Source organism: Argopecten irradians, chromosome 12 (assembly GCF_041381155.1).
Source record: "Argopecten irradians isolate NY chromosome 12, Ai_NY, whole genome shotgun sequence".
Classification (NCBI taxonomy): domain Eukaryota; kingdom Metazoa; phylum Mollusca; class Bivalvia; order Pectinida; family Pectinidae; genus Argopecten; species Argopecten irradians.
In genome coordinates this window covers 34,485,594-34,511,718 of record NC_091145.1, presented here as the reverse complement: position 1 = coordinate 34,511,718, position 26,125 = coordinate 34,485,594, and the positions used below count along the sequence as shown (strand labels likewise).

Here is a 26,125-nt window from a genome sequence, read left to right as displayed (position 1 = left end):
CAAGCTTTGAAGTCACTTTTTTTTAATTCATCAGGGTATGAAATAAATTTTGTTTGCAAACTGTGTGAATCCGCATAGCGGATTCTTACTTTGCAAACAAAATTTGTTTCACAACCCGATGAAATTAAAAAATAGTGACTTCAATGCTTATAATTAATTACTTTATAAAATGAAATACGTTTACACGTACGATTCCATTGATTTTTTTCCAAGAGATTATTTTTTCCAAATCAATACGCAACTACGCCAATGTTCCTATTGTGACGTCACAATAACGTCGGGTTTCCGCGCCATTCCCGGATTTTTTTTCATCGTGGAATGAAAAATAATGAATAGGCCAATCAGAAAGCCAGAAGCAAAGAGAAAATTAATTATTATAGGATGTTTCTGCAGTCGATTTATTTTGTCATATTTTCATCTTAGATGGGAAGATGGCATCAATTTTTGTAGTCACGACTTCAAATCACCAAAATTACCAAGCACATGAAGGGAATATTTAAGATGAATTATCTAATTATCATGTAACAGACATATATGCATATGTACATACCTTGAACAGGAAAACGTTCTTAAATGTTACGTTTAGTTTAAGAAAAATGAACATTGATACAACAAAAATGAAAAGTAGTGTTTCTTTTTATTTGAAGCAATAAAGCACTTTGTACTGAATAAGTACTAAAAAGAATAATGATGAAGCGACAAAAGGTCGCCCTGTCTAAATCTGTATATTAAACACATTACTGTCTTATAACTACAGAGACAACTGACAGTAAAACAAGTAGAAATAAGCATGGGTGAAGTTTAAGCTGGCATTCTTTTATGGAATCTCATTATGATGTCAATACTCAATAACTGCAATGATAAACATACAACATTATTAAGCAAATCACAAAGTATCTCGTAATTATACTTATATATGTTTTTTTTCATAATAAGTAAAACAAATATGGCAAAAAATAATGTGATAAATGATATCATCAATACATTCATTTAAGAAACACATAAATTTTATGTATTATAAAGTGAAAAGTAGGCGCCTATTGGTATATGGAAAAGCTGCCACAATATTGTCACTGTGTGAACTCCAATATCCAAGAAAGCTAAACATCTTAAGATATAGTATGGACAAATATGTAGCTGCATTTACAGGTGACGACAAAACCAATTGTATCAAATATATCATATTTATAAGCACATTATGAAGCATCCGCGATACTCCATATTATCAATGACGTCATACATTGTATCTCCATATCATAGCAAAACTAGAAGGCTCTGTGTTTGACACTAAATGAACAGGTAATTTGCTTTTTGATGTACATTAAAAGAATTGAATAACTGTACACTTTGGTTGACTGTATTACTTTGATCAAAGGAAGTTTATGTAATTGTTCAGGTTTTCCTGAAAATGCATTCTGTTTTTCTTTGAGATAGTTCAAGAGTTGATATAACGACAGTGAAAGTAACCCATGGAGTATCGAGTATGGATTCCAATATCCAAAATTGTTTGCCAATTTTTTTGAAATAATAAATTTGATATATGAAACTCGTCCACACTGTTTTATACGTATTCGCCTTGACTCACAACTTTTATTTTATCAAATATATAAACTGAACACATTTCTGAGATCCTATGCGTATAACGGCAATAGTAAACAATTGACAATAAAAAAATAATCACATGCATCTTATATTCGATATATCATTATGGGCAGTTCTAACACACAATACAATATAACAGTAAATATAGATAACGAAATATATATTTTGATTTAGAATTTTGATAAAACAATGATAAATTCAGAAGTAAATATGAATATTAAAGTAGAGATATATTTTTTGTAGTTAACTATTCATATATAATATTTTCTAATACGAAAGGAGACCTTTTGGGGAATAATCAATATCTATATAATTGTAAATAAAAAATATTAATAATAATGAAAAATTGTATATAAAATTTACGTATAAAAAATACTGCGGTTCAATAAAAGTGTAATAAAACATTTGGTCATGTAAATAAATATGGATTGTCATGATAAATTATATGATTATACAGCAACTAAAAAACGTATTACATTGTATATTGGGACAATCTTATTCACTGTTATTGAGCACAAATCAATACTTTTCATACTAAAATGCTAACATTAGCATCGAATCTGTATTCTACGGAAGCGTATTAGGCTCACATAGGAAAGTGTTTTTCATAAAGAAAAAAAAACTAAAAAACAAAATAAATTGCCGACCGTTATTTAAATATCTTCCCGAAATTAAAGTGGTTAAGTGGTAATTATATGTCGACAGTGTATTTTCCTGTGTGAGCCTAATACGTGTCCATATATGTACAATTTAGTCGGAGGATATAATTATTGACCAAGATACACAGATGAAATTTAAGACGAAAAATATTCGATGGTATAAATTGATAAAAATACAAAATAAAATCAATATTCCATTGAGATAAAAAAATAAATACCAATAAACACTACTTAATCAAAATAAACATACAAAATATAATCAAGGGGAGGGGCAGGGGGTAAAAAGTCAATAGACAGCAGGGCTAGGTACTGAGGAATTGTTCAGATTCAAAAGTGTCGTAAGTTGATCTATTTTCGGATAGTAAGTGCTTTACTCATCAATAGATAGGTATCAAGGTGTCTGATTTATTGTTTTTTCGATATTATGTCCATGTAAATGACATTTACCAATATATCTATACTACAGGATACCAATTTAGAGATCACTGATAATATCACTGGCAACCAAATAAAGAGAATTTTTTTTACATAACATCAGAAATCGTTTCATTAGATGGTACTTGTGGTAACAAATTTTCCGTATCTCCAGCCTCGACGTCCTCGTCTGGCACTGTTGTTCGTTCGACCTTATGACCTTTCAGTGCCTGGATGAACTTTACGGGGACGCTTCGCGGCTTCTTCTGTGAAACACTATATATCTTCGTCCCTTTATTCTGAAATAGACTCATGTGTGCCATCTGATTGGCGTAATCATGCTGCCCACCTATCCCGTCCTCTGTTAACGATATTATAAAGCACTGACTCCTCTTACGTTTGTAAAATAGTTTTGCTCTTAGTAGGTCCATGAGGTGACAGAAAATTCCCGCTAACCATGTCTTTTCACTCTCAGCATATATCCCAGTTGGCATTGATGATGTTTTCCCATCACACTTCCACTCAAGCAGCTCAAGCATTTCTTTAGACGCTATAAATACAAAGTTGGAACTCTTTCTTACACATACGTCTAGCCAGTCAAACTTGTTGCTGAACCTTTGACCTTGCGAGGTCGCGTCGTCGGCAAAATGGACATGTTTTCCGGTAGATTTCCAAAGTAGATCCGCAAATTCGCTAATCATCTCCTTCGGCCCAGCGTCAGAGGTGTAAACAAGCATAATGTCACTTTGTTCTGTTCTTCTCCTCTCCTTTTCTCTCAGTCTCTTTACATCTGTTAAGTGTAGATAGCATGGAGATATGATATATCATAGATTTGTAAATAATGCATTATTCTCTAGGAGATAATGTGTATATGTTGATATTTATATATCATAGATTTGTAAATGATGCATTATTCCCTAGAAGATAATCTGTATTTGGTGATATGTATATATCATAGATTTGTAAATGATGCATTATTTCCTAGAAGATAATATGTGTATGGTTATATGTATATGTCATAGATTTGTAAATGATGCATTATTCTCTAGAAGATAATATGTATTTGGTGATATGTATATATCATAGATTTGTAAATAATGCATTATTCTCTAGAAGATAATCTGTATTTGGTGATATGTATATATCATAGATTTGTAAATGATGCATTATTCTCTAGAAGATAATCTGTATATGGTCATATGAATATGTCATATATTTGTAAATGATGCATTATTCTCTAGAAGATAATCTGTATATGGTCATATGTATATATCATAGATTTGTAAATGATGCATTATTCTCTAGAAGATAATCTGTATATGGTTATATGTATATATCATAGATTTGTAAATGATGCATTATTCTCTAGAAGATAATCTGTATATGGTCATATGTATATATCATAGATTTGTAAATGATGCATTATTCTCTAGAAGATAATCTGTATATGGTCATATGAATATGTCATATATTTGTAAATGATGCATTATTCTCTAGAAGATAATCTGTATATGGTCATATGTATATATCATAGATTTGTGAATGATGCATTATTCTCTAGAAGATTATCTGTATATGGTGATATGTATATATCATAGATTTGTAAATGATGCATTATTCTCTAGAAGATAATATGTATTTGGTGATATGTATATATCATAGATTTGTAAATGATGCATTATTCTCTAGAAGATAATCTGTATTTGGTGATATGTATATATCATAGATTTGTAAATGATGCATTATTCTCTAGAAGATAATCTGTATTTGGTGATATGTATATATCATAGATTTGTAAATGATGCATTATTCTCTAGAAGATAATCTGTATTGTATATTTATCATAGATTTGTAAATGATGCATTATTCTCTAGAAGATAATCTGTATATGGTCATATGTATATGTCATATATTTGTAAATGATGCATTATTCCCTAGAAGATAATCTGTATATGGTCATATGTATATATCATAGATCTGTGAATGATGCATTATTCTCTAGAAGATAATCTGTATATGGTGATATGTATATATCATAGATTTGTAAATGATGCATTATTCTCTAGAAGATTATCTGTATATGGTGATATTTATATATCATAGATTTGTAAATGATGCATTATTCTCTAGAAGATAATCTGTATATGGTCATATGTATATATCATAGATTTGTGAATGATGCATTATTCTCTAGAAGATTATCTGTATATGGTGATATTTATATATCATAGATTTGTGAATGATGCATTATTCTCTAGAAGATAATCTGTATTTGGTGATATGTATATATCATAGATTTGTGAATGATGCATTATTCTCTAGAAGATAATCTGTATATATGGTGATATTTATATATCATAGATTTGTAAATGATGCATTATTCTCTAGAAGATTATCTGTATATGGTGATATGTATATATCATAGATTTGTAAATGATGCATTATTCTCTAGAAGATTATCTGTATATGGTGATATGTATATATCATAGATTTGTAAATGATGCATTATTCTCTAGAAGATTATCTGTATATGGTGATATGTATATATCATAGATTTGTGAATGATGCATTATTCTCTAGAAGATAATCTGTATTTGGTGATATGTATATATCATAGATTTGTGAATGATGCATTATTCTCTAGAAGATAATCTGTATATGGTGATATGTATATATCATAGATTTGTAAATGATGCATTATTCTCTAGAAGATAATATGTATTTGGTGATATGTATATATCATAGATTTGTGAATGATGCATTATTCTCTAGAAGATAATCTGTATTTGGTGATATGTATATATCATAGATTTGTAAATGATGCATTATTCTCAAGAAGATAATCTGTATATGGTGATATGTATATATCATAGATTTGGGAATTATGCATTATTCTCTAGAAGATAATCTGTATATGGTGATATGTATATACCATAGATTTGTAAATGATGCATTATTCTCTAGAAGATAATCTGTATATGGTGATATGTATGTACCATAGATTTGTGAATGATGCATTATTCTCTAGAAGATTATTTGTATATGGTGATATTTATATATCATAGATTTGTAAATGATGCATTATTCTCTAGAAGATAATCTGTATATGGTCATATGTATATATCATAGATTTGTGAATGATGCATTATTCTCTAGAAGATAATCTGTATATGGTGATATGTATATATCATAGATTTGTAAATGATGCATTATTCTCTAGAAGATAATCTGTATATGGTCATATGTATAGATCATAGATTTGTGAATGATGCATTTTTCTAGAAGATAATCTTTTTTTCCGAAGAAAATTGTGTTATTTCAATTCAATTTTGTGAATCGTGTTTACAAGACGGCAATACAATTTGGAGAAAGACAAGTTTGAATTTATCTATTCTACTTTATCAAACCATCATTCAAAACTCCTTAAACGTGTTTGGATTGTAAAACAACTGTTGTTGTTATATAAAATATCTTGTAGATTTTGATTTAATTTTGCACAAGTGGTCTACCTCGGTGGTAAAGATGTATAAGCCTTCCGAACAGGACCACAAAAATTAATGACGTCACACCTCCAGTGGCGAACCCTGCGATGACCAAAATCCTTTTTATATCCAGGGATTTCACAGCTTTGTTTACATACACTTCACCTGTACAAAGAAAATAAATACGTTTATTGATTATGTCAAAAATACTATTCCTCTTATATCAAAGTCATGTCAGCTTTCATTTAAAGAGCGACGCCTTGAATTAATTTACATCAAGGTCGTGTCACTGACACTTACTTGAGCTGTTTATATAAAATATACTGGCAACTGCGCCATATGGGATTCGAACTCGTTGAAGTACCAATTGATTGTCGTGTTATGAAAGGTTTGCCGATGTTGAACAATGTATGTCATTGTCCGTTATTTACACACACCTTCAGGAATCGTCACATCCTCTGAACATTTCAGATGCTTGCCATTTCTGCACTTCTGATGCGACTGTAACATCCAGATTTCAAATTGTTAAGTGCATTGTTCTTAAAACTAGCAAGTCAAATGGTAGATAAAAAGACACCGTTTACCTTGATTTCATATAAGCATTTACTATGTGAACGTTAAAATATTAATGCAAACAGTTGACTTGTCACAAAAATGAAAAGAAACGTGTTCAGACGATGAAAGATCTAGGACCCAATAAATATAGAATGGAACATGAAGTATTAATCTTACACTACAGACATGTACTTCCTGTGCATATTCATAATTAAATCGCACCCGGTTCTTACTCTTATTAGATAAATACGCAAACAACATGTAATTGGGAAACAACAACAAACAAGACAAACGTGTTCATATGATTCAATGACTTACCAGTACAGTGTAATCCCCACTGACCAAGTCTGTATATACATGCTCACATGTATTCTGTAACGGAGAAAATAAACATCTAAAAATCGTGATAATGAAAAATTCAATGCATCAATAAAATGGCATACTATATTCTTTGTATATGCGATATTCAACAATATTTCGATGAAATGAAAAGAGAAGCACTGTAAATAATAGACTGTGATAATAGAGTGTTATTTATAATCATTTATTTTCGTTGGGCTCAATTTTCGTGGTTTCTAAAATTTTACAATTTCGTCGGCACTTAAATTCGTGGAGAAGACCTTACACATTACCGCTAAAATATACAGTCGACACTGTCATCTGTATTGTTTAATCTCTCAAGCAGAACTAAGCTCTACCACACAACACAGTTACAATCACAATCTAGAGTCGGTACTCAGCCAGTGTTTTTACATATGTGTCCAACAAACAATTATCTTGGCACATCGATAGAGTCATGATATACTCATTTAATTATTTGTTGTTACATGAAGATGAAGTCTATGAAATTCTGAAAACTATCTTTGTTTGAACAATATTCTCTTCCATTCAGCCCTACGGCTTACTAGTTAAATAAGCACTTGTCAACCTGTTGGGTGCGTGACACTGAAGTTCAAAGTTGAAAAAAACATCCAACATAAGGTACCACACGTGCCTGACCCTGCACGGGGTCACCATATAAAAAGGCATGACCAAGCCTTGACACACGCTTTTTTTTGTCAGTCAGGGTGCGTGACGGACATAAAGCCAGAAGGGAAGGTTTCTTCTTACGCTACGCGTGTATTTGGTTTTTGTTCTAATTTTTAATTTTGCGGAGTTTGAAGCCTTTCCTTATTGAATTTGACGTTTACGTCTAAGCTTATCAGCTGTTTGTTGTATTATTTAAATTACTCACGGTTTACTATGCGTCGCAAGCAAGCTCGCGGTAAACGGTTGCCGTTATCGGTAACTTGTGAGGCCGATGATTCGGATGACGATCTATCTCTCCATCCAGGAGAAATAGAGGCAGAGGGGTGTGATTTTTTCCCCGACCCCCTCCCGAATTTAGATTCGGGCTTGAGCGACCCTGTCGCTTATGTCAGCGAGAATGAGTCTGCGCAGCCGCAGTCACCGAACGTTGTTCGGGATAGCAGTAATGGCGGCGTTGGAGGCGATGCCCCAACTATTTCTGTGCCCCGTGGGGTTAGGAAACGTGTTAATGTTGACGCTGCCGCTGGTAGCGACATTCAACTTATGGCCAAACGTATGAAGGCTCTGGAGGAGCAATTAGCAGACGTAAAACGGGCGAGTTCCGGCGTAGGAAAACAGGCCAATGCCAATGGTGAGTACGAGTATATTGACAACTCAGATTTTGTTGATATGACGGACCCGTTGGGCCTGCTCAATAATGAACAATCCGTAGTGGATTTTGATGATATTTACTCTGACATATTACCTACAGAGCAGGACGCTACGGAGGATTTGTTCGCCATCCCCGACTACATTTATGGGGATGCGAAGGTGGGGCCAAGTGTTCACGAGGGATTAGCCAGGTTGGTAAACACTGCGTGTAGGAAAGCGTCCGATGTGACCAAGATGGCGGAGAAATATCCGACACCAGCAAATTGTGGTGATATGACTGTCCCACGATGTAACCCTGAGATTTGGGGTAAAATTGGTAGGCCATTACAGGCGAGGGATTTTCAGTTAAAAGAAGCCCAGAAGTCTGTGTCGGACGGCATGGTTCCAGTTATGAAGTTGACTGAGGCACTAATGAATCATGCAGACTTCCGAGAGAAGTTCAGGCCTCTTTGTATTGATGCCTTGTCGATGCTAGGTAATGCTGTACAGATGTTGTCGGTGAGGCGTAGATATTTTATGAGACAGGCCCTCCCGACGTCTTATCAGGCTTTGTGTGGCAAAGATATGCCGATTACTTCAAATTTATTTGGGGATGATCTTGCAAAGAGAGTGAGAGACATTTCAGAATCTAATAGAGCTTTCAATGTTTTGTCTTCACGAAAACAGGTCCAGCGAGGAGGTTGGAACGGCCAGAGAGGACGAGGGGGCTATAATGGTCAGTTCAGAGGCTCAGGGAGGCTTTTTTTACGGTCAGGCCAGCGGGGTCGAGGTCAACGGCGACTCGTCAGTATACAACAGAGCCAGAACCAAAACCAGAGTCAGAGCTAAAAGAAAGAATAGCTCCCAAGGTAGGTGTTCCATCTGGTAGAATTAAGAAACATTTAGATTTTTGGCAGTCTTTGACGGATGATGAATGGATTTTGGAAACAGTGAGTGGACTTACACTTGAGTTTAATGAGATTCCAGTGCAACGAAAGTTGCCTGGACAAATATCTTTTAGTAAGGACGAGATGGAGATTATTGATTCTGAAGTGAATGATTTGATATCTAAAGGGGCAATAACTCGGTCATTGCATGAGGAAGGCGAGTTTGTTTCAAATTTGTTTCTGGTCCAGAAGAAGAATGGTAAATTCAGGCCTGTTATCAATTTAAAGAGGTTGAATGAATTCATTGTTTACCATCATTTCAAACAAGAGACTTTGGAGGTTGTTTTGGAATCAGTAGAGAGGGGTGATTTTTTTCACCTCGATTGATTTGAAGGATGCGTATTTCAGTATACCAGTTTGCGAGCAGCACAGGAAATATTTAAAATTTGAATGGAGGGGTAGGTTGTATGAGTTTGTAGCTATGCCTTTTGGATTGACAAGTGCCCCTCGGATATTTACTAAGGTATTGAAGCCGATTTTGGCAAAGGTTCGCAGTCAGGGTATACATGCTTTTTACTACATAGATGATTCACTGGTCAAGGCAGCGGATAAAGAGCTGTGTGAGAAAAACTGTAGAGTCTTGGCTGAAACGTTTGAGCTTGCTGGCTTTCAGATTAGTTCGGAGAAGTCTTTGTTCATTGCTAGTCACGTTATTGTCCACCTTGGGTATCTCCTTAACTCAGAAACTTTTACGGTTTCTTTGCCAGAACAGAAGGTGAGAAAAATCGTAGATGCATGCTCTCGAGTTTTATGTCAGGAGTCTATCTCTCTAAGAGAATTGGCTAGTCTTATTGGGTTGTTTACATCATCTCTAAGAGCAGTCCGTTTGTCAGGTCTGTTTTATAGATTGGTGGATAAGGAGAAGACGAAGGCATTACATGAGGGGTTGTCCTATGATGATAGTGTGGTTTTAGATGGGCAGTCTAGAGCAGAGATTGAATGGTGGAAGGATAATGTAGACAGGATGAATGGTCGCCCGATAAGGTCTTGTGATCCCGATGTTGTTTTAGAAACGGATGCTTCCGGTGATGGATGGGGAGCTAAGTTTGGATCTCAGATGACGAAAGGACTGTGGTCGGTGACAGAACAGGAATGTCATATCAATGTCTTGGAATTGAAAGCAGTATGGTTGGCTTTAAGGTGTTTTTTGTTCAGACATATCAGGTACTCATGTAAGGGTTATGACCGACAATGTTTGTACGATTGCGTATATAAACAAACCTGGTGGAAATGTATTGGAGTTGAATGAGTTAGCAAAGGAGATGTGGTTATGGTGTACAGAGAGAGATATTTATATTTCTGCTGCCCACATACCAGGGGTGTTGAATGTGGATGCTGATTATTTGTCTAGGTCAATGCAGTCCTCTGGGGAATGGTCGTTACATTCCTCGATATTTGATAGGATCTGTGGTCATTTCTTTAGCCCAGATATTGACCTATTTGCAAGTAGGTTAAATTTTAAGATTTTAAAGTTTGTCTCATGGTATCCTGATCCAGATGCTTGCTTTTATGATGCTTTCGCTATGTCATGGTCAGATTTACTTACCGTATATTTTTGCTCCTTTCAGTCTGATCAGCCGTGTGTTGCACAAAATAAAGGAAGACAAAGTAAGTATGGCGATAGTTGTTGTTCCATTGTGGAGAAACCAAGCGTGGCTACCTACTCTATTAGACATTGTTGTGGATGCTCCCGCACGTCTGCCGAGGTGGCGAGACTTGCTACTGTCCCCACAAGGGGATCCTCATCCCTTAAGAAACAGCCTGAGACTGATCGCATGTTGCGTGTCAGGAGATGCTTGCAAAAGCAGGGTTTTTCAAGACAGGCTGCCACGCTTGTCTTCTCCTCATGGAAACAATCCACATCCAAACAATATGACTTGGCATGGAACAACTGGGTTGCTTGGTGTCGTGAACGACAGGTTGTTGCCAATCGTCCCGCTGTCGAGGAGTTGATAGCTTACCTTACTCATCTGCATAACCTTGGTAAATCCTACAGTGTGATAAATACACATAAATGTATGTTGTCTCAGACGTTGCCTTTGTTGGGACATATTGGTCTGTCAAACAATCTCATAGTTTCTAGATTTATGAAGGGCGTTTTTAATTCTAATCCTCCTAGGCCCAGATACTCCTCAACATGGGATGTAGCTCCGTTGTTGAAGCATTTAGGGGATATGTTTCCGTTAGCGTCTTTGGAGTTGGATAGTTTAACAAAGAAGTTGGCTTGTTTGATAGCGTAAACAACAGCCCAGAGAGCACAGACATTGTTTAATTTAGACCTTAGGTATATGCAAGATTTTGGAGACTCTGTTATATTCACGGTGCCCGAGTTGATGAAAACGTCTAAGCCTTCAAGGCCATTATATAAAGTGGTATTGCACAAATATGCACAGGAGAAATTGTGTGTAGTAACAACCCTTAGATATTATGTGTTACAAACTGTGGATTTGCGGAAGAGTAACAAATTGTTAGTTTCTTTCAGGCAAGGTTCACAGATATCTACATCTACTTTAGCGAGGTGGATCAGGGAAACCATGACGATGGCAGGAGTGGGCCAGCAGTTTAGGGCCCATTCATTGAGAGGAGCCTCGGCGTCTGCGGCGTATGCGGCAGGAACATCACTTAAAGACATCTTGGAGACGGCCAATTGGGCTTCAGCAAATACCTTCAGGAGGTTTTACCTCCGGGAAGTTGAGTACACGAGTGTGTTTGCTACCAGCGTGTTACAGACAGAGAAATGAAATTTCCGTGTATTTTATTGCATTGAATGAATGAAAGAATGAACTTTATTTGGAGTTTTCGTTGTGTTTTCTGATTTCTTTGGAATGTTGGCAGATTCTTTGAAGGTGCTTATTTAACTAGTAAGCCGTAGGGCTGAATGGAAGAGAATCCCCCCCTCATCCAAGTATCACGATGGATGAGAGGGATTCTCTGTAATGAAGCCCGGAGGCTGGAGAGTTAAATACCCTCCCAAGTCTCTGGGTTTCTATGGATGTTTATAAATAATTTCCCTCCCTTGGTTTGCATATAATCTGCCAACATATCTCTTTGAAAAAGCGTGTGTCAAGGCTTGGTCATGCCTTTTTATATGGTGACCCCGTGCAGGGTCAGGCACGTGTGGTACCTTATGTTGGATGTTTTTTCAACTTTGAACTTCAGTGTCACGCACCCAACAGGTTGACAAGTGCTTATTTAACTCTCCAGCCTCCGGGCTTCATTACAGAGAATCCCTCTCATCCATCGTGATACTTGGATGAGGGGGGATTTTCCAACTTTGAACTTGTCATGCTTGTCCCCGAAATAGACCTTATGTAGTGATAGGTAATAATCATCCTACAATGTATGAACGCATAAACTTACATGACATTGGTGTGATATATATATTTTCGTGGGGATGTAAATTCGTTGATTTTGGTCAAATAACGAAATCCACGAAAATTAAACCCCCACGAAAATTAATGATTTCACAGTAAGTGTATCTATTGTCTCTCTGATTTTGGATTGATTAACGTTGTAGAAAGTGGGCATGAAGCTAATTTAGGATCATTTAACGTCAAAGGATTAATGAATGACGCTGATTGTAGATCGTTTAACGGCATGGGAGGAGGGCATGATGCTGATTTTGGATTGTGTAACGTCATAGTTGGAGGGCATGAAGCTGAATTTGAATCGTTTAACTGCATGAGAGGAGGGCATGATGCTGATTTCGAATTGTGTAACGTCATAGTTGGAGGGCATGAAGCTGATTTTGGATCGTTTAACGGCATGGAAGGAAGGCTTAAAGTTGATTTTAGATCGTTTAACGGTATGAGATGAGGGCTTGAAGTTGATTTTAGATCGTTTAACGCGATGAAAGGAGATGAGGACTTGAAACTTAATTTAGCTCGTTTAACGACTTGAAGCTGATTTTAGATGTTAACGGCATGAGAGGAGGGCTTGAAGCTGATTTTAGATTGTTTAACGGCATGAGAGGTGGACTTGAAACTGATTTTAGATTGTTTAACGGCTTGAAGCTGATTTTAGATGTTAACGGCATTGGAGTAGGGCTTGAAGCTGATTTTAGATCGTTTAACGGCTTGAAGCTGATTTTAGATGTTAACGGCATTGGAGGAGGGCTTGAAGCTGATGTTAGATATTTAACGTACCACCGATGACGAGTTATGGATGGTGTCGGTTCCCTGGAGTGTCACAGTGGAGGAGACAAGATATGGCGAGCTACATCCACTGAGGACAATAGTATCGTTCATTACATCAACGATGTCTCCACACTGGCAAATGTCGTGTACTGAAATAGGTATAATTCAAAGCGTTTGACAATAACATAATATTTACATAATATGTATTTTGTCTATTAAAGTATTTTCTTCGAGTTCTTTTTTCTTTTGAAATATTTACTTGTCTTCGGCATAGAAATTAGTCTACAGTTTTTGCATTACAAATTAAAATATTGTCTTTCACGCTTCGATTTGTCTTATTTATACGTGTTGCATTAACCCATGCGTTCATAAGGTCTTTAATTTATATTTAGAATTGCTGTGAGGTGGCGGAAGAATATAAGCTTTAGTTACAGAGAGCCGTCATACTATTAAACTTGAATACTGACAATTCAGGCCAAAGTAGGCCATAATTGAGCACATGTAATTCAATACCTACCAACTGGGGGTTTGATGTTTTCATAATAGATATTTCGTTTGTCAAATCTCCCAACTGAATATGGCGACGCAAACGTGTTGTTATCCTTTTGAGTCTGTATAGGTGCAACTTGTACAATGAACAAGCCGCTTTTGTCAGGTAAGACAACTTTCAGGCTGTACATGGTTGTGTCGCCCTGGAAGAAAGCAAAAGTTTTATCTTTGTTTAAAACAAAAACAATTTTGTTTCCCAATTTTATCCTGTTCACTAGACAAACTACTATATAACATTATTTTTTTATCATCGTTAAAGATATGAGCGTTCAGCAAGCATCAATTTTGAATCCGGTAAGAACGAAAAGTTACACAGCAAATCAAGATGACCTTCGCCTATTCAATCAATATCGTTTAATTTTTCAGTATATCATAATGACCACAAACCTACAGAACAATCAGCTACCTACTTATAATCAGCTACCTACTTATATACTATTGAAATTTACGCGAGGGGGGATTTTGGCGAATTACCTAAAGGTCGTTTGATCGCGATAATTCCCCCTGGCGTAAGATTGTGTACATATATAAACTGTGTTGCTAAAACTATGAAAGTGTATTTATCACGAAAATAACAACACAGTGAAAGAAATATACCTTTGTATGTAGTCTACTTGTTGTTCTCAATCTGAAGACCTTATAATCGGTAGCATACGGCCCAGATATTTCTAGCTTCAGAACCACACCCCTGGACGTGTGGCCTACAAATCAGTAATACAAAATCGTCATTAATTCATGATGAATCGGAATACTATTCAATAGGATATACTTTCCGAGGAATGACAGTACAGCAGAATATTTACAACAAAAGGGGTGATAAAGCACGGGGTAGTTATGTACCCATAAGCTCCTGAAGAGTATGTAATTTCTACTTTAACAGTCACAGCCATCTAGTAAGATGCTGTCATGCTAATTAAAAAACGAAATTACCAGGAATAGAATCAAGTAAGCTGATATTGAAAACAGATATATGATCTTTCACGCTTTGGTGTTCTGTTTCCACAATAGAAGTCATTTAATTAATTGACATTAGCTTTCTTTTTTAAAATAGGCTGAGTTATCGAGCCTTGATGACTAATTTTGGCTGTTATAATATTTGTTTTGGGAGTTACATTTAAATGTATGGAAAAAGAAACAAATGCCAAAAAGAAGGAAAAACAGAAAGTTTTATCAACTAATTACCGAAATTCAAAATTCTTGTATTAAAATTAAACAGTTTGATTATGTGTGTGGAATATGTACGATGACTTACGATTTCTTTCACAGCTTTTAGTTTCCACTCTGAACGTGACCAGTCCGATGCCCGTCGTATCTTCTATATGTAAGCTATCCACAGTCGGCACACAGTTGTCCTCATTTGTCTCTTTGTAATCTAAAATCAAAACATCATAAATCCTCATCCAACAATCCAACATCCTCCATGGTATGCTTGTATGGAGGACATGTAAACATCATTCTGTAACATAATTTCTCGCGTCAAATGTTATCCTATTTCGCTATATTCGTTTCTAATCTTTTAAATTTTACATAATTGTCCAGAGAAAAGATATTGTTTTAGTCACTGTGACATTTTTATGTTATAGATATATTTGTATTCACATCTGGTATAACAAGCTCTGTTTAAATTAAAATCATTCGCTTATTAAATATGGGTTATGATTTTTATTCTATTACGATCAAACTTCACATTTGTTTTATATTTTTGTTTTAATGCAGATTTCTAAAGCATTGACAAAAAAGGCCTTACTTTTACTTCATTTTCACCAAGATGTATTACAAAACAGATTATACAGAGAAATAAGGTACATGTATATATAAAAGTAGGTCTTACCGGTAAATAATTGTATCTATTTTAAGCTGTTTCGTATTATCGTACCTTTAAAATGAATTTCCTTATCATCACACCCGTAGTTCTGGGATCCTATTTCATCCTACAACAAACCAATCGTCATCATTAAAATTATGAACAGATTGAAATATTATTTTCGATCGGTTTATTATTAACGTAGATAAGATAAACTTTATATCAATAAAATGGTGATTACAGACTGTCATGAAGTAATTTGAAGATAATGGAATACTAATGTATGTACGTGTAGAGAACAGTAAAGGTTATTGCACCTGAGACAATAATTATCTAGTATGACATGGTTGAGATGTCCACAGTAGCCGGTTTCAGATCCTCGATTCTGAAGACAACCCAGAGGAAAAAATCTGAACCAATCACAGGCAAGCAAAAATTGCTTTGAAGACTACAGAGAGAGCGACGCCTACCTTCAAAAGTCAGACAGTCAATCAAAGTGTATCGTTATGCAGCTCTTTTGATTTCCAAAGATTAAATTACCTGCTCTGTTCTGTTACCTCAAGTTTTACTATGATATAGTCCAGGGTTGTAGAGATCGTAAGTGATCAGAACCCCTGGAGTATCGAGGATGCCGGGTCTATGACAATGTTGATGTTAATCAGACAATACATTTTTGTGCAACGCTACTTTATTTCTTTCCTCATAGCAGAAATACTTCAAGAGACACATTGCAACGCTATCTTCATTTCTAAACCATGTTGTTGCATTATAAGCACAGTATATGATTTGTATCACAGATACATCGTATGTATTGCTTCAAACAAGATTTAGATTTAAACATAAAGTTAGGGAACTATCTTCTGCAGGAAAAAACAGCATTTGTTTCAATCCTCGTATACATGTACCATATCCCGACAGTCATCTTACTCCCCTCAATGCAATGTTATAATGACGTCATGCAATAGTGACGTCACAATATTATCACTTTAATAATTCCCAGTGCAGTTATTTGTCATGTGATGTATACGTCACTCGCTGTCTTACTTCTTATGGGTTCGTTCTCGCTGGTGTTCCTTATTTGCGACATCTCCCTTTTCATGTGAAACTGCCAATTTAGTTTCAAGGTTAATTTAGGTTCATGATTTCAAATTTGTTTTCCTCGTTAAAGCATTAACACGGCAAGATCCTAATTGATTGTAATTCAAAGAATTTAGTTACAAAGGGTGTGTAATCCTGACGGAAATTCAATAACCGACTTCAAGACATTATCTATTGGTAGTAAAGTAAATTTGGTGTTCTGAAACCAATTAAATGTCAGAGGCATGTGACACGTATTAATCCCGGGGTTACTCTGGTAACTGGATATTAAGTATTTATTTCTTGTATTACGTGCGACCTTCCCGTATTGGTGTGTAGGAGTGGAGCATTTCTAGTTTCACTTTCTTATAGAGCTTCCCCTTGATTTAACTTCCTGGAGCTATAGTGTCGCGATACCATATCGAACCCAGCAGGCTTAGTCATCCTCTATATCTAACGTCTTCATTATATAATAAATGATCCATATTTAAATGTGTTTTAAATAGGGAAGTCTTATGCATATAACACAGCGGTGAAACAATTTTTTAAACCCGGATCTTTATTTATACGTGTTGGCTTGCGTGGGGACGCGTGATGTTATCAGTTTAACATACATAAGACTATTGTCAGATGTCTCATTTGTCCTATGCTGAATTCATACATGTATCAGGATAGGTTTGTTTTCGTCCACAAATACCTTCCTTCCTTGATAGCTGTTACAACATTATCAAGTAAGATTATGCCTTTGTCAACAGGACAATTGTAACATTTTTGGAAGCCTGTAGAAAAGAATTTGAATGAATTTGTATTATTAAACAATGGTAATCGTGTAGTATTACGACAGTTAGAGTATCACACCTGTCAGTATGTAGGATTGACGACAATTGGACAAAGAGAAATAGTCATGACTTTTGTGATGCAGCACCATTACCAGATAAAATATACACTTGTTGAAATGCAATACGTGATTTATACAAGCGTTTTCTCCAGATATGCACAGCGACTATAATTGCTTTACAATTCGTTACTGTCGTGTTAACAACAACTTCCCCATAATTCTAGTTAAAAAGTGGAAACTAAATAGGCTATATAAGTTATCACAGGTACAACCCTTTTTTGGTTTATGTGTTTCCATGAAATCTGTAAATCTTCCGAATACAAAGATATCGTAACGCTTGCCTGGTTACATATAGGTCCAGGTGTATCTAGTTGTGTGAAACATTCTCAACTTAACGAGATATTCATCACATTCATTTTCATGGATTTTAACTCAATATTTCACCATTACTTTACTCATCCAGAGTAGCCCTAATCAATCTACTTCAGTTTGGCATTGGCTGAATGATACTCAAGGACGTTATATCAAATCTCAAAATGACATCCAACATTTGCTTTTCGTACATATTCTTTTATCAACAAATTTAAATGTTTAGTATAAAATTTTAAACACTTTTAAGCAACTTAACGATTCAAAACTTATCATTTGATTCAGCAAATGTTTCTTTGAATATCTACGTAAGTAAGATGACAATACAAAGAAACATGCATACTGTTGTGTAACGTGTAATATATAGATTATCTCAAATATAAAAGAAATAATATAGCATTTGCTATTTAGATTATCTCAGATTCAGATACAGATATCATCAGGTACCTGGCTGAATTCCTCTAACATGTATTATTTAGATTATTTCAGATGTAAATACAGAGCTCAACAGGTACTTTGTTGAAGTCATGTGACATGTATTATTTAGATTATTTCAGAAGTACATACAGAGCTCAACAGGTACCTGGCTGAAGTCATGTGACATGTATTATTTAAATTATCTCAGATTTAGATACAGATTTCATCAGGTACCTGGCTGAATTACTGTGACATGTATTATTTAGATTATTTCAGATGTAAATACAGAGCTCAACAGGTACTTTGTTGAAGTCATGTGACATGTATTATTTAGATTATTTCAGATGTAAATACAGAGCTCAACAGGTACTTTGTTGAAGTCATGTGACATGTATTATTTAGATTATTTCAGAAGTACATACAGAGCTCAACAGGTACCTGGCTGAAGTCAGTTGACATGTATTATTTAAATTATCTCAGATTTAGATACAGATATCATCAGGTACCTGGCTGAATTCCTGTGATATGTATTATTTAGATTATTTCAGATGTAAATACAGAGCTCAACAGGTTCTTTGTTGAAGTCATGTGACATGTATTATTTAGATTATTTCAGATGTAAATACAGAGCTCAACAGGTACTTTGTTGAAGTCATGTGACATGTATTATTTAGATTATTTCAGAAGTACATAAAGAGCTCAACAGGTACCTGGCTGAAGTCATGTGACATGTATTATTTAAATTATTTCAGAAGTACATACAGAGCTCAACAAGTACCTGGCTGAAGTCATGTGACATGTATTATTTAAATTATTTCAGAAGTACATACAGAGCTCAACAGGTACCTGGCTGAAGTCATGTGACATGTATTATTTAAATTATTTCAGAAGTACATTCAGAGCTCAACCGGTATCTGGCTGAAGACATGTGACATGTATTATTTAAATTATTTCAGAAGTACATACAGAGCTCAACAAGTACCTGGCTGAAGTCATGTGACATGTATTATTTAAATTATTTCAGAAGTACATACAGAGCTCAACAGGTACCTGGCTGAAGTCATGTGACATGTATTATTTAAATTATTTCAGAAGTACATACAGAGCTCAACCGGTATCTGGCTGAAGACATGTGACATGTATTATTTAAATTATTTCAGAAGTACATACAGAGCTCAACCGGTATCTGGCTGAAGTCATGTGACATGTTTTATTTAGACTATTTCAGATGTCAATACAAAGTTCAACAGGTACCTGGCTGAAGTAATGATTATTTAGATTATCTACCTTAGATGTAAATACAGATATCATCATATAGCCGTATTAAATTGTATAACAGATGTTTTATTTAGATTGCCGCAGATTAAAGAGGTATTCATTATTTAGATTATCTCAGATGTAAATACAAGGATTACCAGGTACATGGCTGAAGTCATGTGACATGTTTTATTAAGATTATCTCAGATGTAAATACAAGGATTACCAGGTACATGGCTGAAGTCATGTGACATGTTTTATTTAGATTATCTCAGATGTAAATACAAGGATTACCAGGTACATGGCTGAAGTCACGTGACATGAAGTGTTGATAAACTCTGACACGAATGATAACGTCGTGTCAGGGTACTGACTTGGTGGGGGTCTGTAAAGTCGCTGACAGGCAGAGCACCACGCGGCACGTGTCACATTCCAAGAATCCGTAGTGATCAAATAATCATTGTTTTTATCTATTTTTTATGTAAGCCATAAAAATTTATTGACTTAAAACAAGTCTTTGGGTATTTTATACACAATAATATACGATATGATATAGTCTAGTTGTCGTTAAGTAGCATTTCTAGACGATTGCCCGGATGGTTGATGCATCTGATAGTCTTAGATGAATATCATAATCCTACATGGGGCAGTTACAAGTAGCTGTTGGCAGGCTATGTAATTACAAATGGCTATAGCATCTTCGATTACAAAGAGTTACTATTCTGTAATTTTCTCGATATCACAACTTCAGAGGCCGAATTACCATGTCGAGATTTTTTTATATAAGAAAGGGCGTAAGATAAGAACTTTACCTGTTATGTCATATAAAATAAACCAACACATTGGGTTTTCCGATACGGTTTTGCCTTTTGGACGCGACTTGACCCCTTATATTTATTTTGGATATAACGATCTACTTTTAAAATCAATAATCATTGCCATTTGCGAGTTCAATTATATACTCTCCCTTTCACGAGAAAGCTGCAAGCACAAAATTGATATCAAATTTAGATTCCTTTAAAATAATCATTTTTCGTTCTTTAAAGCTCCATTAAATTATAATGCTGTCCTGATACAAAAAAAAAGTATCTCTTTTCTCAACTTAAACGTTTTTCAAGTATGAAAGATAATCCCATATATATATCTCAACCATATTTGTTTACTCGAATAACATATTTTAATTTGATAATTTAGAATAAATTGAATTTTAATGTATATTAAACATGCTAGCTATCGACAGGTGTATCCTGGTTATCTCCCCCTGACGAACTCTTTTGTTGTTCGTCCGCTAGGCATCATGGCCGCTACAGCTCAGCCAGCGTGCTCTGCTCTTTCGTCAAAAAATGTATAGCCTACGGCCGAGAGAATTTATACCTCTATCGAAGAAGCTGGGCTCTCCCAAATCTGCGATTGCCCAAGTTAACATGATGCAGGCAGAAGCGATTGTTGACATGCACATTAGCGAGGAAGAATCGGAATCTGAGGAGTTCGCGCCCGTCAGGCCTCCCGCCACTCGCAGCACTAGCACTACTCCGAGGTCAATACCTCGCCAGCCAAAGATGACAACTTCCTCATCGACAGACTTATCACATCTTGAAGAAGAGTTGGAACAATTACAAATGGAGGAAAAACGGCTTGATTTGCTGTCTCGGATAAGGAAAACTAAACGATCAATCGTATCACTTCAAACGGAAGAAATCGGTACCGAGACCGCCCCCGAAGCTACACGTGGAAGCTGTCAAGGTAGGGAGAATTTGAACTTGAACATGTTTTCTAGCTTGTTTGGTAACGCCAATTCCACTAAAGACAAACCATATCTGATAAAGGATTTCATATGGGAAGAACCGACAATCGAAAAAAGAGACACTGTCACTATTGATTCAGATGGTATTAAGTTCAATAGACAATCCCGTACCGATGTTTACAATCTGTCAGTCGAGCAATGGGGCTATTCCAGCATCGCTATTCTATTAAAAATGATAGAGAAGCAGGACATTGACAATCAGGGGATTCAGGATTACCTTCGATATACTCAGGGTGTGTTTCGCTTTTTCCACCGATACATCAAAGGTAGCGTTATCCTATACGATAAAGAGTACCGTGAACTTCAATATAGGGAGAAATTTCGTTGGGGGTCATCTCGGCGCGATTTGCAAGATTTTCAACTCATCTCTAAACCCAATGGTCCAACGGCCCAGATACTCTCAGACAACGGCAAAAGTAAGTCAGTGAATATGCAGACCGGTAATAACAAACGTCGTAGGGGCCCTTTCCTCCCAAACGGCAAGGAAATTTGTAGGCGATTTAACATGGAAAGCTGTGAGGTTCCCTCCTGCAGGTTGGCACATAACTGTAGCCTGTGCTTTTCATCAGATCACCCGGCAACAAAACACCCAGTCTCAAAAAAGGCCCACCCCCCTCCACACATCAGTGACTGACACTACCCAACTGTCTAGCCCCAATCTCAAATTGGACAGCTGGACAGAATATTTGCCTGAGGATGATTTTGACCGAGAATTTATATTGGAGGGGGTTCAACACGGTTTTAAAATAATTGATAGTAGTCCAGACACTTCGTTTACAGATGTGGAGATGGAAAACTATACGTCTTGTCACCTGTACTTTGACCTCGTAGAAAAACAGATTGAATGTGAGATAAACAATAACAATTACATAGTTACAAACAAAAAGCCGCGCATAGTTAGTGCCCTTGGTGCCATTCCTAAATCATCTGGTAATATTCGCCTCATTCACGATGCCAGCAGACCAAAGGGTGCTTCCTTGAATGATTACATAAATTCAGACACTTCATGTACTTACATGGATTTAAGGCAAGCCGTCAAACACATTACACCTGGATGTTTTCTCGCCAAAGTGGATCTGAAAAATGCATATCGCTCGGTAAATATTCATCCAAGCAATTATTCAGGCACAGGTCTCAAGTGGACCTTCACTGGCGATTCGACCCCATCTTATATGTTTGACACCAAACTGCCCTTTGGATCATCTAAAAGCCCGCAAATCTTCCAACGTTTAAGCAGTGCTGTATGCAGGATTTTGCATAGGAAGTTTAATATCATCGCAATATCCTATCTTGATGATTTTCTGGTATTTGGAGACACATTCAATCACTGCTTACATGCCCTCAACACACTTATCGCGCTACTCCGTACCTTGGGTTTCGCTATAAACTGGTCAAAGGTCGAAGGCCCATCAACCACAGTCTGTTTTCTCGGGGTTGTTATTAACACAGTGGATATGAATCTCTCATTACCTGAGGCGAAATTGTGTGAATTTTCAGACCTGCTACATGCATTCTCCACTAAACGTCGGGCTAGCCGGAAACAATTGGAGACCTTGTGTGGGAAACTGAGTTGGGCGGCCCAGGTAATCACAGGGGGCCGTACCTTTCTAAGGCGTATTATTGATCTTAAAGACTCTGTGCATCACAATCATCATAAGATCTTGTTATCCGAAGAATTCCATGCAGATTTAGATTGGTGGCTTTCCTTTCTAAGGACATTCAATGGTACTCGTTTGATACAGGACCCAAAACCAATAACCTCAATCCAAACAGACGCTTGCAACACAGGGGCAGGTGGTTATTATGATGGTGACTATTTTTACGTAAATTGGCAGATAGACACCCCCCTGTTTGAGTGTGCACACATTAACGTGAAGGAACTTTTAGCAGTATACTTCGCGGTCTGTCGTTGGAGTTCTGTGTTGGCCAATAAGCGAGTTATCATTTATACTGACAATAAGTCCACCGCGGCATGGGTTAACAAAGGGTCTTCGCGGAATAAACTGTCAATGATGATATTGCGAGTATTATTCTGGATATGTGCGTCTGTCAATGTCTCGCTTAAAGCAATATACCTACCTGGAGCTCGCAATGTAATCGCTGATACTTGTTCTAGGCTACAGGAAAGGGATAAAACTAACTCTACTCTATGATCTCATTCCATCATATACTTTGTCATGCGAAACTTTTGAACCATGCAGCTTGGCTTATCACATGTCTTTAAACTTCATCTATTCCAGATGGGGATACAAAGTCCAGTCTCCTGTCTACAGCGGAGGACTTCAAGCAACAGGCGTGGGCTAAGTCTACATCTAGCACCTACTCTTCGCACCTCAAGTGTTATACAGAGTTTTGTGACAAGATGAATTATTCTCCTGTACCAGCGACTTCCAAGATGCTGCAGTTGTATGTGGCTTACTTAGCATCGGTAAAACATTTTCACTACAGTACTGTGCGCCAGTACCTCACAATCGTTGGTCACATTCATAAACTTTCAGGATACCCTGACCCAATTAAGGAGGACTACAACATAATCCTTGAGTTACGAGGGGTTAAACGGGCTTTAGGTACGGCTCAAATCCCAGTGGACGCGATAACCCCACAAGTGTTAATACAGATCTATAATACTCTGGACCTTTCACAGACAGTTGCCCTTTCATTTTGGTGTGCCTGCTTGGTGGCATTTTATGGTCTCCTTAGGCCAGGCAACGTGGTCGTACACTCTACATTCAACAGCACGAGGGATCTACGGCGTATTGATGTTTCCCCATGTTCATGGGGTTACCTTCTCCGGTTTCGTTGGACAAAAACTATTCAGTATCGTGAGAAGGTGATGGAGGTTCTACTACCACGAATATCCACAAACCATGTACTTTGCCCTGCTCGCGCTATCAGTCAGTTATTAAAATCTACACCCATGGCAGACCCTTTGGGTCCACTTTTCCTGTCATCTCCGCGTCAAGCCCTTACTTACCAGGAATTTCGCAGTTGTCTCGCGCGCTCTCTCCGCCTAGCTGGTCTTGATCCATCAAACATTAAAGGTCATTCCTTTAGGAGAGGTGGAGCCTCCTGGTTGCACAAACAGGGTGTCCCCGTGGACCAAATCAAGACTATGGGCCACTGGGCCAGTGATGCAGTGCTTCGTTACCTTGAACCGAACTTCGAAAAACAATTGTCGACCATGGTCAACTTTGGTCAGTCATTGGAGGCTGTGACTGTGACATTGTAATAATTGTGACTTGCCTGCTTAATTAAGTACGAGATTCATCTCTTATTCCCAATACCATACTCGCTGACTGCCTTTACCACTACCCTTACTATTACACCACTTATTCTTGCCATACTTATAACTGTACTTACCATATCTTAAATAACCTTAATTTTCAACACTGGGCTGGGGAAATTATCCTCTTTATTAATTTGTATGTGTTCTTGTGTTTTTTTGTATAATTAAAGTTCATGCCCAGACTTATGTCCATTATTTGTTTATTGAAGTTAAATTGATAATTTAGAATAAATTGAATTTTAATGTATATTAAACATGCTAGCTATCGACAGGTGTATCCTGGTTATCTCCCCCTGACGAACTCTTTTGTTGTTCGTCCGCTAGGCATCATGGCCGCTACAGCTCAGCCAGCGTGCTCTGCTCTTTCGTCAAAAACCCACCACTCCCACCCAATTTATAGCTGTAGAGGGTTTGCGTATAGTCGTACTATAAGTAGCATTACTTTGTAACGCACTATCTTATCTATTGGACCCTTGCACGGGCTCCTATATCTCTATATATTCATGTTCATGTTGTTTATTTTGTGTAGGGGAAATTATCCTCTTTATTAATTTGTATGTGTTCTTGTGTTTTTTTGTATAATTAAAGTTCATGCCCAAACTTATGTCCATTATTTGTTTATTGAAGTTAAAGAATCTTTAATGAATGAGTAATAATTATTACAAAGGAATATAAAAAATGTGATCAATTTTTGCTTGCAATTTGCGCAAATACGCAAATATTTTTGTTCGTTTCACTCACCTGTATGACGCACTCAAAAATCTCCCAATCACCTGCGCTATCTATTTCAGTCTGCAGTGGACTACATTTAGCAAGGTTGATCACAGCATACAGTATTACGACGAACTTTAGAGCAGACGACATGTCTTGACTTGACGAGACGAGTAAGCATGTACGTGCATGCACGAGTTCTGTTCATCAAATGGAACGAATAGGTTGTTTTCACCGATAAAAAACTTCACCAAAGCTTCCGTAAATTGCCATGGTTACAGTGTATACATTGTTAAGAGGACGCTAGCCAAAAATAGAACCGGTAAAAACCTGAAAGGTGTTTCCCTTCACAAATGTTGTATAGCTGTCAATGTGGACTCGCTTCATTTTGACAATACTTTATTATACTTTGTCACAATACTTAAATACGCTCAAAGATTGAGTTAAGGTGGGGACTCTATGGTCACGCTACCATCACAGACAAACAAGTGTCGACGTGAATTATCCACAAGTTATAAAAGCAGGTTTCTGTAATTACTTCCTCCATATATGCCCTATT

General features: G+C 36.5%; 1 protein-coding gene across 1 annotated transcript; it reads right to left on the bottom strand.

The window, feature by feature from the left end:
- Nucleotides 1–440: 440 nt before the first annotated feature.
- Nucleotides 441–25,922, bottom strand: LOC138304728 (uncharacterized). The gene is made up of 10 exons (XM_069244973.1): nucleotides 25,597–25,922; nucleotides 15,880–15,934; nucleotides 15,256–15,375; nucleotides 14,601–14,704; nucleotides 13,972–14,146; nucleotides 13,464–13,603; nucleotides 7,031–7,084; nucleotides 6,595–6,658; nucleotides 6,185–6,322; nucleotides 441–3,465 (listed from the first exon to the last, which is right to left on the bottom strand). The coding sequence occupies exons 1-10, from the start codon at nucleotides 25,717–25,719 to the stop codon at nucleotides 2,786–2,788; spliced, it is 1,653 nt and encodes a 550-aa protein (XP_069101074.1). The 5' UTR covers nucleotides 25,720–25,922; the 3' UTR covers nucleotides 441–2,785.
- Nucleotides 25,923–26,125: the final 203 nt, after the last annotated feature.